Source organism: Choloepus didactylus, chromosome 7, assembly GCF_015220235.1.
Source record: "Choloepus didactylus isolate mChoDid1 chromosome 7, mChoDid1.pri, whole genome shotgun sequence".
Classification (NCBI taxonomy): domain Eukaryota; kingdom Metazoa; phylum Chordata; class Mammalia; order Pilosa; family Megalonychidae; genus Choloepus; species Choloepus didactylus.
Window position 1 is genome coordinate 49763716 of NC_051313.1, and position 12793 is coordinate 49776508.

General features: G+C 34.6%; 1 protein-coding gene across 4 annotated transcripts in view; it reads right to left on the reverse strand.

Annotated features, from left to right (window-relative positions):
* Nucleotides 1-12793, reverse strand: part of GRIK2 (glutamate ionotropic receptor kainate type subunit 2) — a 774206-nt gene that overhangs the window by 479316 nt on the left and 282097 nt on the right. For all 4 annotated transcript variants that reach the window (XR_005217912.1, XM_037843288.1, XM_037843289.1 and 1 more), the window contains one exon: nt 11828-12001. Coding sequence is in view for 3 of the 4 variants with exons in the window: in XM_037843288.1 (XP_037699216.1) it covers nt 11828-12001 (174 nt within the window). In the remaining variant the exon portion in view is untranslated. The remainder of the gene's footprint in view (nt 1-11827; nt 12002-12793) is intronic.

Consider the following 12793-nt stretch of genomic DNA (forward strand, 5'->3'; position numbering starts at 1 on the left):
TGACATGAAGGCTTCGACTCTTGCGGCGGCCTTGAATCTCCGGGAACTGGGGGGATTTGAATATTGAGGCGGTCCTTCCTCCCTGACTACCCATACAAACGCCCCGCATTCAGGGCAGAGGGCTCCAGCAACACACCCAGGCCGAGTTCTCCAGCTGGACCCCACAAGAATCATTTCCCCACTCATTGCGGGGACAAGGTGGAGAACTGACTTGAGAGGTATAGGTGACTCACAGACGCCATCTGCTGCTTAGAGAAACTGTATGTCACCAAACAGTGTTTCTGAAAAATTAGATAGGTTTTTTTTTTTACAAATTAAAAGAGTCCTATAAAGCAGAGCAAATGCCAAGAAGCCAAAAACAACAGAAAACCTAAATGCATATGATAAAACCAGACGATATGGAGAATCCAACTCCAAACACACAAATCAAGTTATCAGAAGAAATGAAGTTCCTCGCAGAATTAATCAAAGAAATACAATCAAGGAATGAAAACATGGCAAAGGATTTAAAGGACATCAAGAAGACCATGGCCCAGGATATAAGTGACATAAAGAAGACCCTCGAAGAGCATAAAGAAGACATTGCAAGAGTAAATAAAAAAATAGAAGATCTTACGGAAATAAAAGAAACTGTTGGCCAAACTAAAAAGACTCTGGATATTCACAATACAAGACTAGAGGAAGATGAACAACATCTCAGTGTCCTAGAAGTCCACAGAACAGAAAATGAAAGGACAAAAGAAAGAATGGAGAAAAAAATAAAAAGAACAAAATGGATCTCAGGGATACGATAGATAAAATAAAACGTCCAAACTTAAGACTCATTGGTGTCCCAGAAGGGGAAGAGAAGGGTAAAGGTCTAGAAAGAGTATTAAAAGAAATTGTTGGGGAAAACTTCCCCAACCTTCTACACAATATAAATACACAAAGCATAAATGCCCAGCGAACTCCAAATAGAATAAATCCAAATAAACCCACTCCGAGACATATTCTGATCAGACTCTCAAATACTGAAGAGAAGGAGCAAGTACTAAAAGCAGCAAGAGAAAAGCAATTCACCACATACAAAGGAAACAACATAAGACTAAGTTGTGACTACTCAGTGGCCACTATGGAGGCGAGAAGGCAGTGGCATGACATATTTAAAATTCTGAGAGAGAAAAATTTCCAACCAAGAATACTTTATCCAGCAAAACTCTCCTTCAAATTCGAGGGAGAGTTAAATTTTTCACAGACAAACAAATGCTGAGAGACTTTGCCAATAAAAGACCTGCCTTACTTCAGATTCTAAAGGGAACCCTACCAACAGAGAAACAACAGAAAGAAGAAAGAGAAATAGAGAATTTTAACAGAAATATATAGTACCTTACATCCCAAAGCACCAGGGCACTCATTTTTCTCTAGTAATCATGGATCTTTCTCCAGAAGGGACCATAAGCTGGGACATAAAACAAGCCTCAAGAAATTAAAAAAAAAAAAATTGAATATACTCAAAGCACATTCTCCAGCCACAATGGAATACAAATAGAAGTCAATAATTTTTAACTGTAACTCCACTATTTACTTCCTACATGATATAAATTACACAAACCCTAATGACAAATCAGTGGTTTTGAACTCAACATAAAATATGTAATTTTAGACAACTATATAAAGGTAGGGGAATGGAGGAGTATAGGAACATAGTTTATGGGTCCTATTGAAGTGGAGGCGGTATCAAAGAAAAACAAGATTGATATGGATTTAAGAGGTTAATTTTAACCCCCACAGCAAACACAAAGAAACTATCAGAGAACATAAACATAGAAACGAAATGTAGAGTTCGGGTTAAGAGAAATGGGGGAAGGTGCAATGGGGAGTTAAGAAATGAGGGTGGAGTTGCTGTTTGAGGTGAAGGGAAATTTCTAGTAATGGGTGGTGGGAAAGAACATTTCATCATTCTAAAGGTGATTAATACCACTAATGGAAGGCTAGGGAGGGGGTAGAATAGGAAGATTTAGGCTGTATATATGTTCCCAAAACTGAAAAAAAAAAAAAAAAAGACAGTCTAAATAGATGATTGAATGCCAAGGATGAATTTGGATGGAATTGGGGGATAGAGGACAGGTGGCTCAAAGGGACACAGTTGAGACATAAGGAAAAGGAAATACAGAATGTAAGCTTTGTATCATTGTTGAACCTCTTGTACATCTTAGCTGCGCTTAATGGGATTGCATAAAAGAATGTTCTTGTTCGTGGTAATTGTATATGTGAATTATATTATTTGTTCAAGGATGTGTGCAGCTTGCTCTCACATGTTCAGAAGACAGAGCAATAGATGATGGATGATAGATAGGGAGGGACAGAGGGAGGGAAAGAAATAGCAATGTGACAGCATGTTAAGGTTGGTGAGATATCAGGAGAGGGGGGTCAGGGTAGGATGGAATTCTTTGTATGGGGTTAGTATTGTTTTTGCAACTGTTCCTATAACTTTGAATTTATTTCAAAATAAAATAAAATAAAAAATTTTAAAAAAAATTCTTAACATATTAAATGTTCCACATTTAACATGTGCAACTAATTGATATGGAAACATTTTCCCCTAGTTTTCTCTCCCATTGTTTCCCAGTCCAATCCAGGACCTTGAACATGAAGTTAAATTTGCTGTTAACACTATTCTAACCCTGTGCCAACTTCAGTAACAGATTTAATCACTCATTTTCTTGACCATCCAGTATTACCTTTTCACGGTACCCTGTACCAGCTTTCCAAAATTTGATGTTTCATTTTCTTGATAACCTACCTGGCATCTTGGTTTTACATGGTTGCATTGTTGCTTTTAGTGATTCTAACTTGGTGTCCCAGTTCATATGTGCAGTCCTACATCTCAGAACATTGCCAGTTCCCAGACTATGTAATACTGGACTTCAACCTTTTGCCAGTGTATTGGCCATTATCTCCTTAGGGTGTCCTTGACACTGAATGTCCTCCTTCCTAAATAACATGAATTTCTGTTTAGTGATATTTCTTCCCACCATCTGTGACTGGTCTTATCCATATGTGACTATGTACTTGTTAAATATAAAGTAAGAAGCTGAAAGAAGCTGAGGAAAATTGTGAGCAGAAATGTATTTATCCTTTGCAAGTCTGTATCACACAGTCTTAGTTCAATATTTGAAGATAAATTTGGCTCTTCATAAATGAAGAAGTGAAAGTTTAAAAATTAACCTAAAAAATAACATGACATGAAGATAATGCTTCATTGCAACTGTCATTTTTTATGCATGGAACAATTACTTAAAATATAAATGCAATGTCTTTATTAACTTTAGAGAAAAGCTGAATATTTAATAATTAGAGAAAATATTCTGTTTATGATAAAATCTAGCTTGTTAGATCATTTGAGTTATTTATATTCAAATGTAACTTACAGCTTAGTACATCATGGAAGATTAATAGGTATATAAAATGAAGAAATATAGTGCCATTCTGTTGTTCATGCCACATACTTCATGCCCTTTTACATATATAAACATAATGAATTTTGTGCTTATATGACCTCATTATATACTCTGAAATATCTTATACAAATATTTATGACATATTTCATATCATGAACCCCCAAATATTTCTTCTGTAGTAATGGCAAGAATAAAACTATCAGTTAGGTCAATAAATTTTGTGAAATGCTGCACATTTTCCAACAAAATATTAAGTGGCTATGTAAAACCCCTGGTAAATAAAGATCTGTCTCTTACTATCACAAAACAGCATGGAAAACAAGGAATGTTAATGAGAATTCAAAGGAAGAACTGGGAAACAGGAACATTCAAAGAAATTCCAAATTGGAAAGAAGTCAAAAATCAATGTATGAATAGGATTTTTCTACCAACAAAGATATGAGATATGATTAGAGTGTCAGTCACTACCTTCTGAAATGGTGGTATCATCTTCATCATAGGGCTTGATATGCAAAATGCACACAATTAAAATTGATCAAGGAAGGGGTAATTAATACATTGTTTTACTACCTGTTTAATACTTTTCTTCTGGTATTTCAGTGGAATATGAGATAAAAACCAACTTTTTCAAAAATGCCTTTATTGATTAAAAAATGATGAGTTAGTTTGATTCATTGTCTTGCAAAGCCTTGTATTTATTCACATTTTCATTGGCTTGAAAAAAAGAACAAAACAGCTACAACTAATTAAGACAAGCAGCCAGCAGCAAGGGCAGGCTTGCAGTTTGAGTAATAAAGGAAAGCCTGTCTGGTCATATTTATCTCTCCATTGTTCTATTTTCATTGACTTCTCAAAGGTAAATCTTTTTTAAGGGAACAGAGTGATCCCTAGGGCCTCCTTAGTATGTAAATAACTCCCTGCTGTGAGATGTGCAGTCAAGATGTTGAACTTTTAAGATAATCAAATAATGAAAGAAATCATAAAACTTTAGGGCAGCAGTCTATTGTTATAATGAAATAACTTAAGGGGCCATGATAAAGTAAACACATAAAGACTCACCTATCTTAGCAACATTCTCCTGTTCTTTGTAAAAGAGAATGGGAAACTACTCCTCTAACTCACTGAACTTAATTATTTCAACAATAGTGTTTCTAAGATTTTGTCTTTTAAGGTATTTTGCTGACAAATAATTGCAACTAGTTTAATTGCCTTTTCCAAGTGATTAGGTATCTTGATAATAAAGTGCAATACATAAAATAAAAACCTTTACAGAATATATTTGGGAAAAGGAGGGGACCTAGTGATTAGAACACCAGTGTAATATGATTAAATATGCCCTAAGAGCAGGGGACTCGAAAATGAAAAGACTTTGTCAAAGCCTACTGGGAAAGGGATATGAAAACAAACAAAAGTACTGAAGTTAAACTTCAGTAATGGGGTTATACATAAAGCACATAAATGAAGGAGCACACATGTAATCCAAATGATGTAGCTAATCAATACAATCATTACTGACCTGTGCTGTAGCTTTAAACTGTCAAGAAATATGTGTGGTACTGATGCAAGAAAAATAGCACAGATAATTATTAAGATACTGGAAGAATTATAGGTACATTAGTATTGATATGCTTGGCCATATTGGGAACACTGCCAAGGATTTCTGGAATATAGATAGACTGCTTAAAATTTACCCTGAAGTTTTTGCGCCTGATTTGGTTCTCTTCAATTGAGATTGTTGCAAACTCAATAAATCAATAATAAACATAGCTAGCATTCACTTCTGATGGAATCAGAAAGTAAATTCCCACCCTATGGGAAATAGGATTAAAGAAGGTGACAGACAGGCAAAGTCTGGGGCAGAAGATTGGGAGAAATATCATCTGATTCCTCAATAAAAGGGAGTGGTGATGTTCACTGAATGAGATTTCCACACCCCCAGAAACACAGAAATATGTGAATACTGAACAGAGTAAAGAAAGGATTTTATAATAATGGCATATGTCTGGGGAAGAGTTTAGAAGACTAAGTGGATAGCAATGTGTGCACATGGGACTATGTGGGAGAAAGGTGACATCATGGGTAAAAAAATCTCATTAGTGCAGAAAAGGATTGAGCTTCCCTCCTTCCTCCTTTACTAGATGGAGCTTGGATGTGCTGTGTGACCTGGTTCCTCGATGGATTTACACCAAGTGGAAACAAAAATTTTACTGAGCTACTAACATTAATATCTTTAATATACCAGACTCCAGACCATAGAAGAAAGAAGAACTGCTGCAAAAGTGAGTGGTCCTGCAGTCAATAGTCATTTTGCTGAAAACAGTTAACTCAAGGGTCAATTAAGGTGTTAACTCAACTAGAAAAGTTCTTATGAATCTGTTTCATTGTTTCCTTTTATAGCTCAAACATGAAGAAAGAATGTGAAAGTCTAAGCACTATGATCTTACAGAGTGACAAATGACTATGATACTAATAATAGGTCTTGCTCCAAACACTAGGGACTTTGCTGATAATCCCATTTCTTTATGGGGCCATAACAGGAAAAAAAGAACAAGAGATATATCAACACTGAGATCTAATGAATTTACTGAAGGGAATGTTGCCAATGCCATAATGCCAGGCTATAACTCTTTTCTAACTAGAATTCTCTTAATTTCCTGACACCATTCATTGTGGAAATAGCCTATTAATTTCTTTTCCTTAACATGTAATGCTTACACTATAATGTTAAATGGAAAGAAAGGAATATTCATGTAAGGCATAAATATATCAACATTTATATGGATATTTCATATTATTTTTATTTTGTAATAATCAGGTACTATTTATAATTAAGAACTAATGTTATACAAAGTTATGTTTCTCTATAAAGAAAGCATTTGAAAATATGCTATTGATTTTCCAAATGGGACATTCTAAAAAAAGCAATCTGTATTCATTTTTGGAACAAATCTTTATCTTGATGACAAACCTCATGTCTACTACCAAGATACCTAATGTTCTATGCTTTGTTTATAAGCATAACAAAACAAATTGCTGATACACATTTTTGGACAGGAAATATTATTCAAAAGGTGCTCATACAAGTAAATTTATCTTCAATCCACTTACTTTTAAAATGTTCTCATGTAAATCATCTGGGGAAATCTTTATATCTTATAGTACCTCAAATTAAAATATATAAATGAAGGGGCAATCATCCCTCCAACATGCGAAAACTTTCCATTTCTTTCTTATTTAATAGGCTACTTGAGAAACTTTTCATGACTATACCAAAGGGAAGAGTGTTGGCATCGAAAAGACTTCTAAAGATTTCAAAATCCATGGTCTATACTCAATGCAACGTATTTTCAATTTATAGGCAAATTTATTAATCAGTCCTTTTTTTTTCTATCATTTATCCACTCCCATCAAGTCACCTGCCAGTTCAGAACAATTTCATTGTGAAGAAATACAGAATGAGGAAGATAACTCTTAGCTAGGACAGAACCCAAACCTTAGTCCTCCTAACACCCTGTGTCCTTGCTACATTTTCTGAAGGTCAACTTTCTCCAAGAGTTCTTACCTCTCTGAACAAGAAATTAAAACATTTTTCTCTGTATTTATCCATCTCTCAATAGTCTACATCATTTACTAGAAGTTAGAGCACTTTGTTTCAGGGGATTGTGCCAGTTTGAATGTACTATGTCTCCCTAAATGCCATTATCTTTGAAGCAATCTTGTGTGGGCAGACATATTAGTGTTGATTAGATTTTGGAATCCTTTGGGTGTTTCCAGGGAGATGCACCCCACCCAACTGTGGGTGATGACTCTGACTGTATAATTTCCATGGAGGTGTTACCCCACCCATTGAGGGTGGGTCGAAATTAAATCACTGGAGCCATATAAATGAGCTGACAAACAGAGGGAACTCAATGCAGCTGACAGTGACATTTTGAAGAGGAGCTACAGCCAAGAGGGACACTTTGAAGAAAGCACAGGAGCTCCAGATGAGAGACAGTTTGAAGACGGCTGTTGGAAGCAGACTCTTGCTCCAGAGAAGCTAAGAGAGAACAAATACCCCAAGTGCAACTAAGAGTGACATTTTTGAGGAACTTCAGCTTAGAGAGGAATGTCCTGGGAGAAAGCCATTTTGAAACCAGAACTTCGGAGCAGATACCAGCCACATGCCTTCCCAGCTAACAGAGGTTTTCTGGACACCATTGGCCATCCTCCAGTGAAGGTACCCAATTGCTAATGTGTTGTTACCTTGGACACTTTATGGCCTTAAAATTGTAACTGTGTAACAAAATAAACCCCCTTTTATAAAAGCCAATCCTTCTCTGGTGTTTTGCATTCTGGCAGCATTAACAAAGTAGAACAGAGACCATCAAAGAAAGGTAGATGACTTTTACAATTCTGATAATCATGAGCAGTCCTTGTACATATCAGTGGAAGCACATCAGCTCCATTACATTAATATGTGAAATTTTAGAGTATAAAAGTGGTACAAATGTCATGATGTCCAATAATTTACTATTGGTGAAACCATTTTATAACTGTTTTTTGAATAACTGAAACCATTTAATAAATGTTTTTTGAATAACTGAAATGATAAGTTATCCATCCTGAAACTAAGGAATGCCAAACAGAGCTAGGAAGCATATATGGTAAAAAAATACACACCATAAAAATAACATTTTAAAAGATAGTCTGCATTTTAATTTTTAAAAATTGCATTGTCCTATTCCAAAATTTTGATTCAACATTGTTAAAATGGGAATAGAATATAATATTTGTCATGTTTCATTGTTGTAGTTCATTGTAAATCTAGCTATACTTTAGAAGAAAAAAATAACTTCATTTTAAAGTTATTAAGGTGTTTTTTCCTCCAATTAGGTTAGCATAGTAGAACTAGTCAACCATCTCTTTATATGTTAAGGGGAAAATTTTTTTATGATTTCTTTAAAAAAATTAACATGGATACAAGATAATTTTCAAATTCTAATAGGTTATTTTTCTCACTAAAAGATGTCTTTTTATTTCTCTCTATCAGAAAGTTGGTGCCATGATGGTAGCCATGATTTCTTAATAGTCTTCATGAAAGTCACTCAGTTTGTATTACTAAATATTCTATTAAGGGAGGAGGGACAAACATCAAATTCTCTCTGTATCTTGCTACATCATTAAAAATGTATTTTGAAAAACCACTACAACGCTCCTAGAGATAATAAATAACTTCAGTAAAGTAGTGGGGTACAATAAAAACACACAAAAAAATCAGGAATGTATCGATACAAATGCAAGGAACAATTAGGAGAAGAAATCAAGAAAAAATTTCCATTTAAACTAGCAACTAAAAGAATCAAATATCTAGGAATAATTCTAATGAAGGATGTAAAGGGCTTGTACACAGAAAATTACAAAACATTGCTAAAAGAAATCAAAGAAGACGTAAATGGATTGGAAGATGTCATTTCTATACAAAGTGATTCACAGATTCAGTGCAAAACCTATCAAAATTTCAACAACTTTCTTTTCAGAAATGGAAAAGCCAATCATCAAGTTTATATGGGAGAGTAAATGGCCCTGCATAGCCAAAGCTGTCCTAAAAAAGAAAAATGAAATTGTAGGTGTCAGCATTTCTGATCTTAAAACTTATTACAAAGCAACTGTAATCAAAACAGCATGGTACAGGCACAAGGGCAGACATATAGACCAATGGAATCAAATGGAGAGTTCAGATATCAACCCTCACATTAATGGCCAAATGATTTTTGACAAGGGGATGAAGACCACTCAATTGGGAAAGAATACTCTCTTCAACAAATGGTGCTCAGAAAACTAGATCTCCATTTACAAAAGAATGAAGGAGAAACCCCTACCTCACATTTTATACAAAATAAATTAAAAATTTATCAAAGACCTATATATAAGTGCTAGAACTGTCAATTTCCTAGAAGAAAATATAGGGAATCATCTCCAGGAACTTGTGTTTGGCAATGGTTTCTTGGACTTTACACCCAAGGCACACGCAACAAAAGAAAATATAGATAAATAGGACCTCATCAAAATTTAAAAAGCTTTGTGCTTCCAAGGATTTTTATCATGAAATTAAAATGACAGCCTACACAAAGAAAGAAAATATTTGGAAACCACATAAGTGATAAAGGTTTAGTATACTGCATATATAAAGAAATCCTTCAATTTAACAAAAAGACAAACAACTCAATTAAAAAATGGGCAAAAGGTTTGAATAGACAGCTCAACAAAGGAGATACCAAATGACCAAAAAGCACCTGAAAAGATGCTCAACATCAGTAGTCATAAGGGAAATGTAAATAAAACCATAACGAGATACCATTTATACCTACTAGAATGGCCACTATCAAAAAAACAGAAAACTAGTAAGTGTTGGAAAGGATGCAGAGAAATAGCAACACTCATCCATTGCTGGTGGCTGAAAGTTAAGTACAGAATTACCATATGACACGGCAATCCCATTTCTAGGTATATACCCAAAAGAATTGAAACAGGCACTTGAAGAGATATTTGCACACCGATGTTCATAGCATTATTCACAATTGTGAAAAGGTGGAAGCAACCCAAGTGTCCATCAACCAATGAGTGGATAAATAAAATGTGGCACATACATACAATACAATATCATTCAGTCCTAAAAAGAAATGAAATTCTGATACATGCAACATGAGTGAACCCTGAAGACATCATGTTGAGTGAAATAAGCCTGACACAAAAGAACAAATATTTTATGATCTCACTGATTTGAAATATTTAGGATAAGCAAACTCACAGAGTCAAAATCTAGAATATACGTTGCTAGGGGACAGGGTGGGGATAGGGAATAGAGAGTTAAGGCTTAAAATGTACAGAGTTCCTATTTGGAATGATAGAAATGTTTTGGCGTAGGATCGTGGTGATGGTAACACAGCATTGTGAACATAACTAACAGCAACGAATTACACATGTGAATGTGATTAAAAAGAGAAATTTTAGGTTGCTTATTATATTACTAGAACAAATTTAAAAAAAAAAATACATGGAACTGCATTACACAAACAGTGAACTCTAAATTCAACCATGGCCTGCAGTTAATAGTATAATTACAAAACTGTACTTTTATCAATTTAACAAATGCACTACACTAATGCAAGGTGTTAATAATAGGGTGGTATATGGGAATCCTGTATTTTATGCATGGTTGTTCTGTAAATAATAACTTCTGAAAGAAAGAGAGAGAGAGAGAGAGAGAGAGAGAAAGGGAAAGACACCTTGAAGCCCCAATGCAACAATTAATGGAAAGATTACAATCATAATAGAAAAAGCTTTCCCATCCCTCAGCATAAGGGATGTTTATGCTTATAAAGTGTCTGCTCAGACTGGCACTTATTAAAAACAGATGTTAATGACCTAAGAAATGTAAATATTGCCCAAGTGTTGGGCCATTTCATGAACTGTAGCGATAACTTAGTCATAAATTTAGATATGCATATAGATTTAATGAGAATATTTCAGGCATTTATAAGTTGTTTGAATAGTATATTATAAATCTACATGGGCCTATAAGCCACATGTGACTATTGAGAACTTGAAATGTGATTAGTCTGAATTAAGATGTATCAAACATACATCAGCTTTCAAAGATTTAGTAGAAAAAAGAAAGCAAATATCTGTCATAATTTTGAAACTGATTAGCTGTTTAAATAATAGTATTTTTGACATAGTAGGTTAAATAAAATATATTAGTAACTGATTTTTACCTTTTTTCTTTGTGTTTTTAATATGGAAAATTTTAAATTATGTATATGCCTTCTAGATTTTAATTAGGCAGTGCTGGCATAGCCAACTAAATTTATTAAGTTATAAAAGAATTGTATCTTCCTCACAGTTTATACTGTTTATAATCCAGTTTCTGGGCTTAAACTGGGACATGCACATGATAATAGGTCAGTCTCGAGCACTAAAGAATGAGTAACCTCAGAGGTTTTTGTGGAAAGCAAATCATCCATATGGCATCAGTTATTATAAGCCAACAGAATGAAGAGTAATAATATATTGATAGTTAAAATCATAATGCTACCTATCAGGTTAATGTCTTCTTTTACATTTCTAATCTATCCTATATATGATATTAATTAATTTTAGACAAATCCCTACATTGTAGTATACCACTAATAGTTGTAAAGCCTTTTGAGATACTTGGATGAAATTGTAAATTTGCCATACAAAATTGATTCTAAAAATTGTTCATAAGATTATGTGCAATAATAGCTCTGATAGCAGGCCTTTAATGCCAAACAATTAAACCGAAGTTTAGATCCCGAGGATTTAATCATTTATGCAATACTACTGAGAAATACACAAACTAATCTTTAAGTGGGTATTCATACCGTCATAAATCCATCCAGCAAACCTGAATCGGGTTTCGGAGGTGCCTGGAGACGTTCCATCGACCACTTTTCGATGATCGAGGAGACTTGGGTATTTTCTGTATTTAATATTCTGAACCCTGTCATATTAACACCACTGTATCGGTAGGGCTCTACATCAAGAGCGAAGAGGTCCTGAAAAACAAATAACTTAGCATTATTATCAACAGAGTTTATTCACAGGCATGTATTATTGAAATAGTCACTTATTCTTGCTCCCCTTGGGGTAGTTAACACCATTGTGTCTCAAATGATGTTAAACATCACAAATCACCAGGATTCAAATATACTGCCCTCATGCTTGGCCAATGCAAATATATATGCTCTGCTCGTAAACGTAACTGTATATATCTTATTCATCAAGGGAACAACAGGCTCTTCTACAACCTACCTATAATGTTTGCATAAATTTTCTTCTCCATGTTAAGGACAGCTTGCCCTTAAATTTTATGCATTAATCTTTTACTTTAACTGACAGTAGGTGTTTTCCTGTGCCCTGCATCTTTAACTGATTACAGCTGCTTCTTTCATTTTTGTTGTCTGTGTGTGTTTGGTTGTTTGTTTGTCAGGTTTGTTTTCTAAAGAGGCAGGTTGTGAAATACAGCTTCTAACTAATGAAACCTATAACAAAGCTGGGAGAAAATAAAAGTTAACAAGAGTGTGCCTTTTTTTTGGTAGTAGAAACCTTGAACTTACTTTGTCTTGTATCCTACCCAATGACTTCACCTTAACAAATGCTTTACATTTATGGTACTCTTTCCAGTGTGTATTTGGTGAATGCTCTTGTGTAGCCCTTTGGTTTTCCCAAGAGATATGAGGTCAAAGCCATTGGCCTGACGTCACCTCGAGAACATATAGTATGTGGGACTTTTGCCTTCTTTCGAGCTGGCATTAGCAAAGCTCAGATCTTACAGACAACATTGAGGA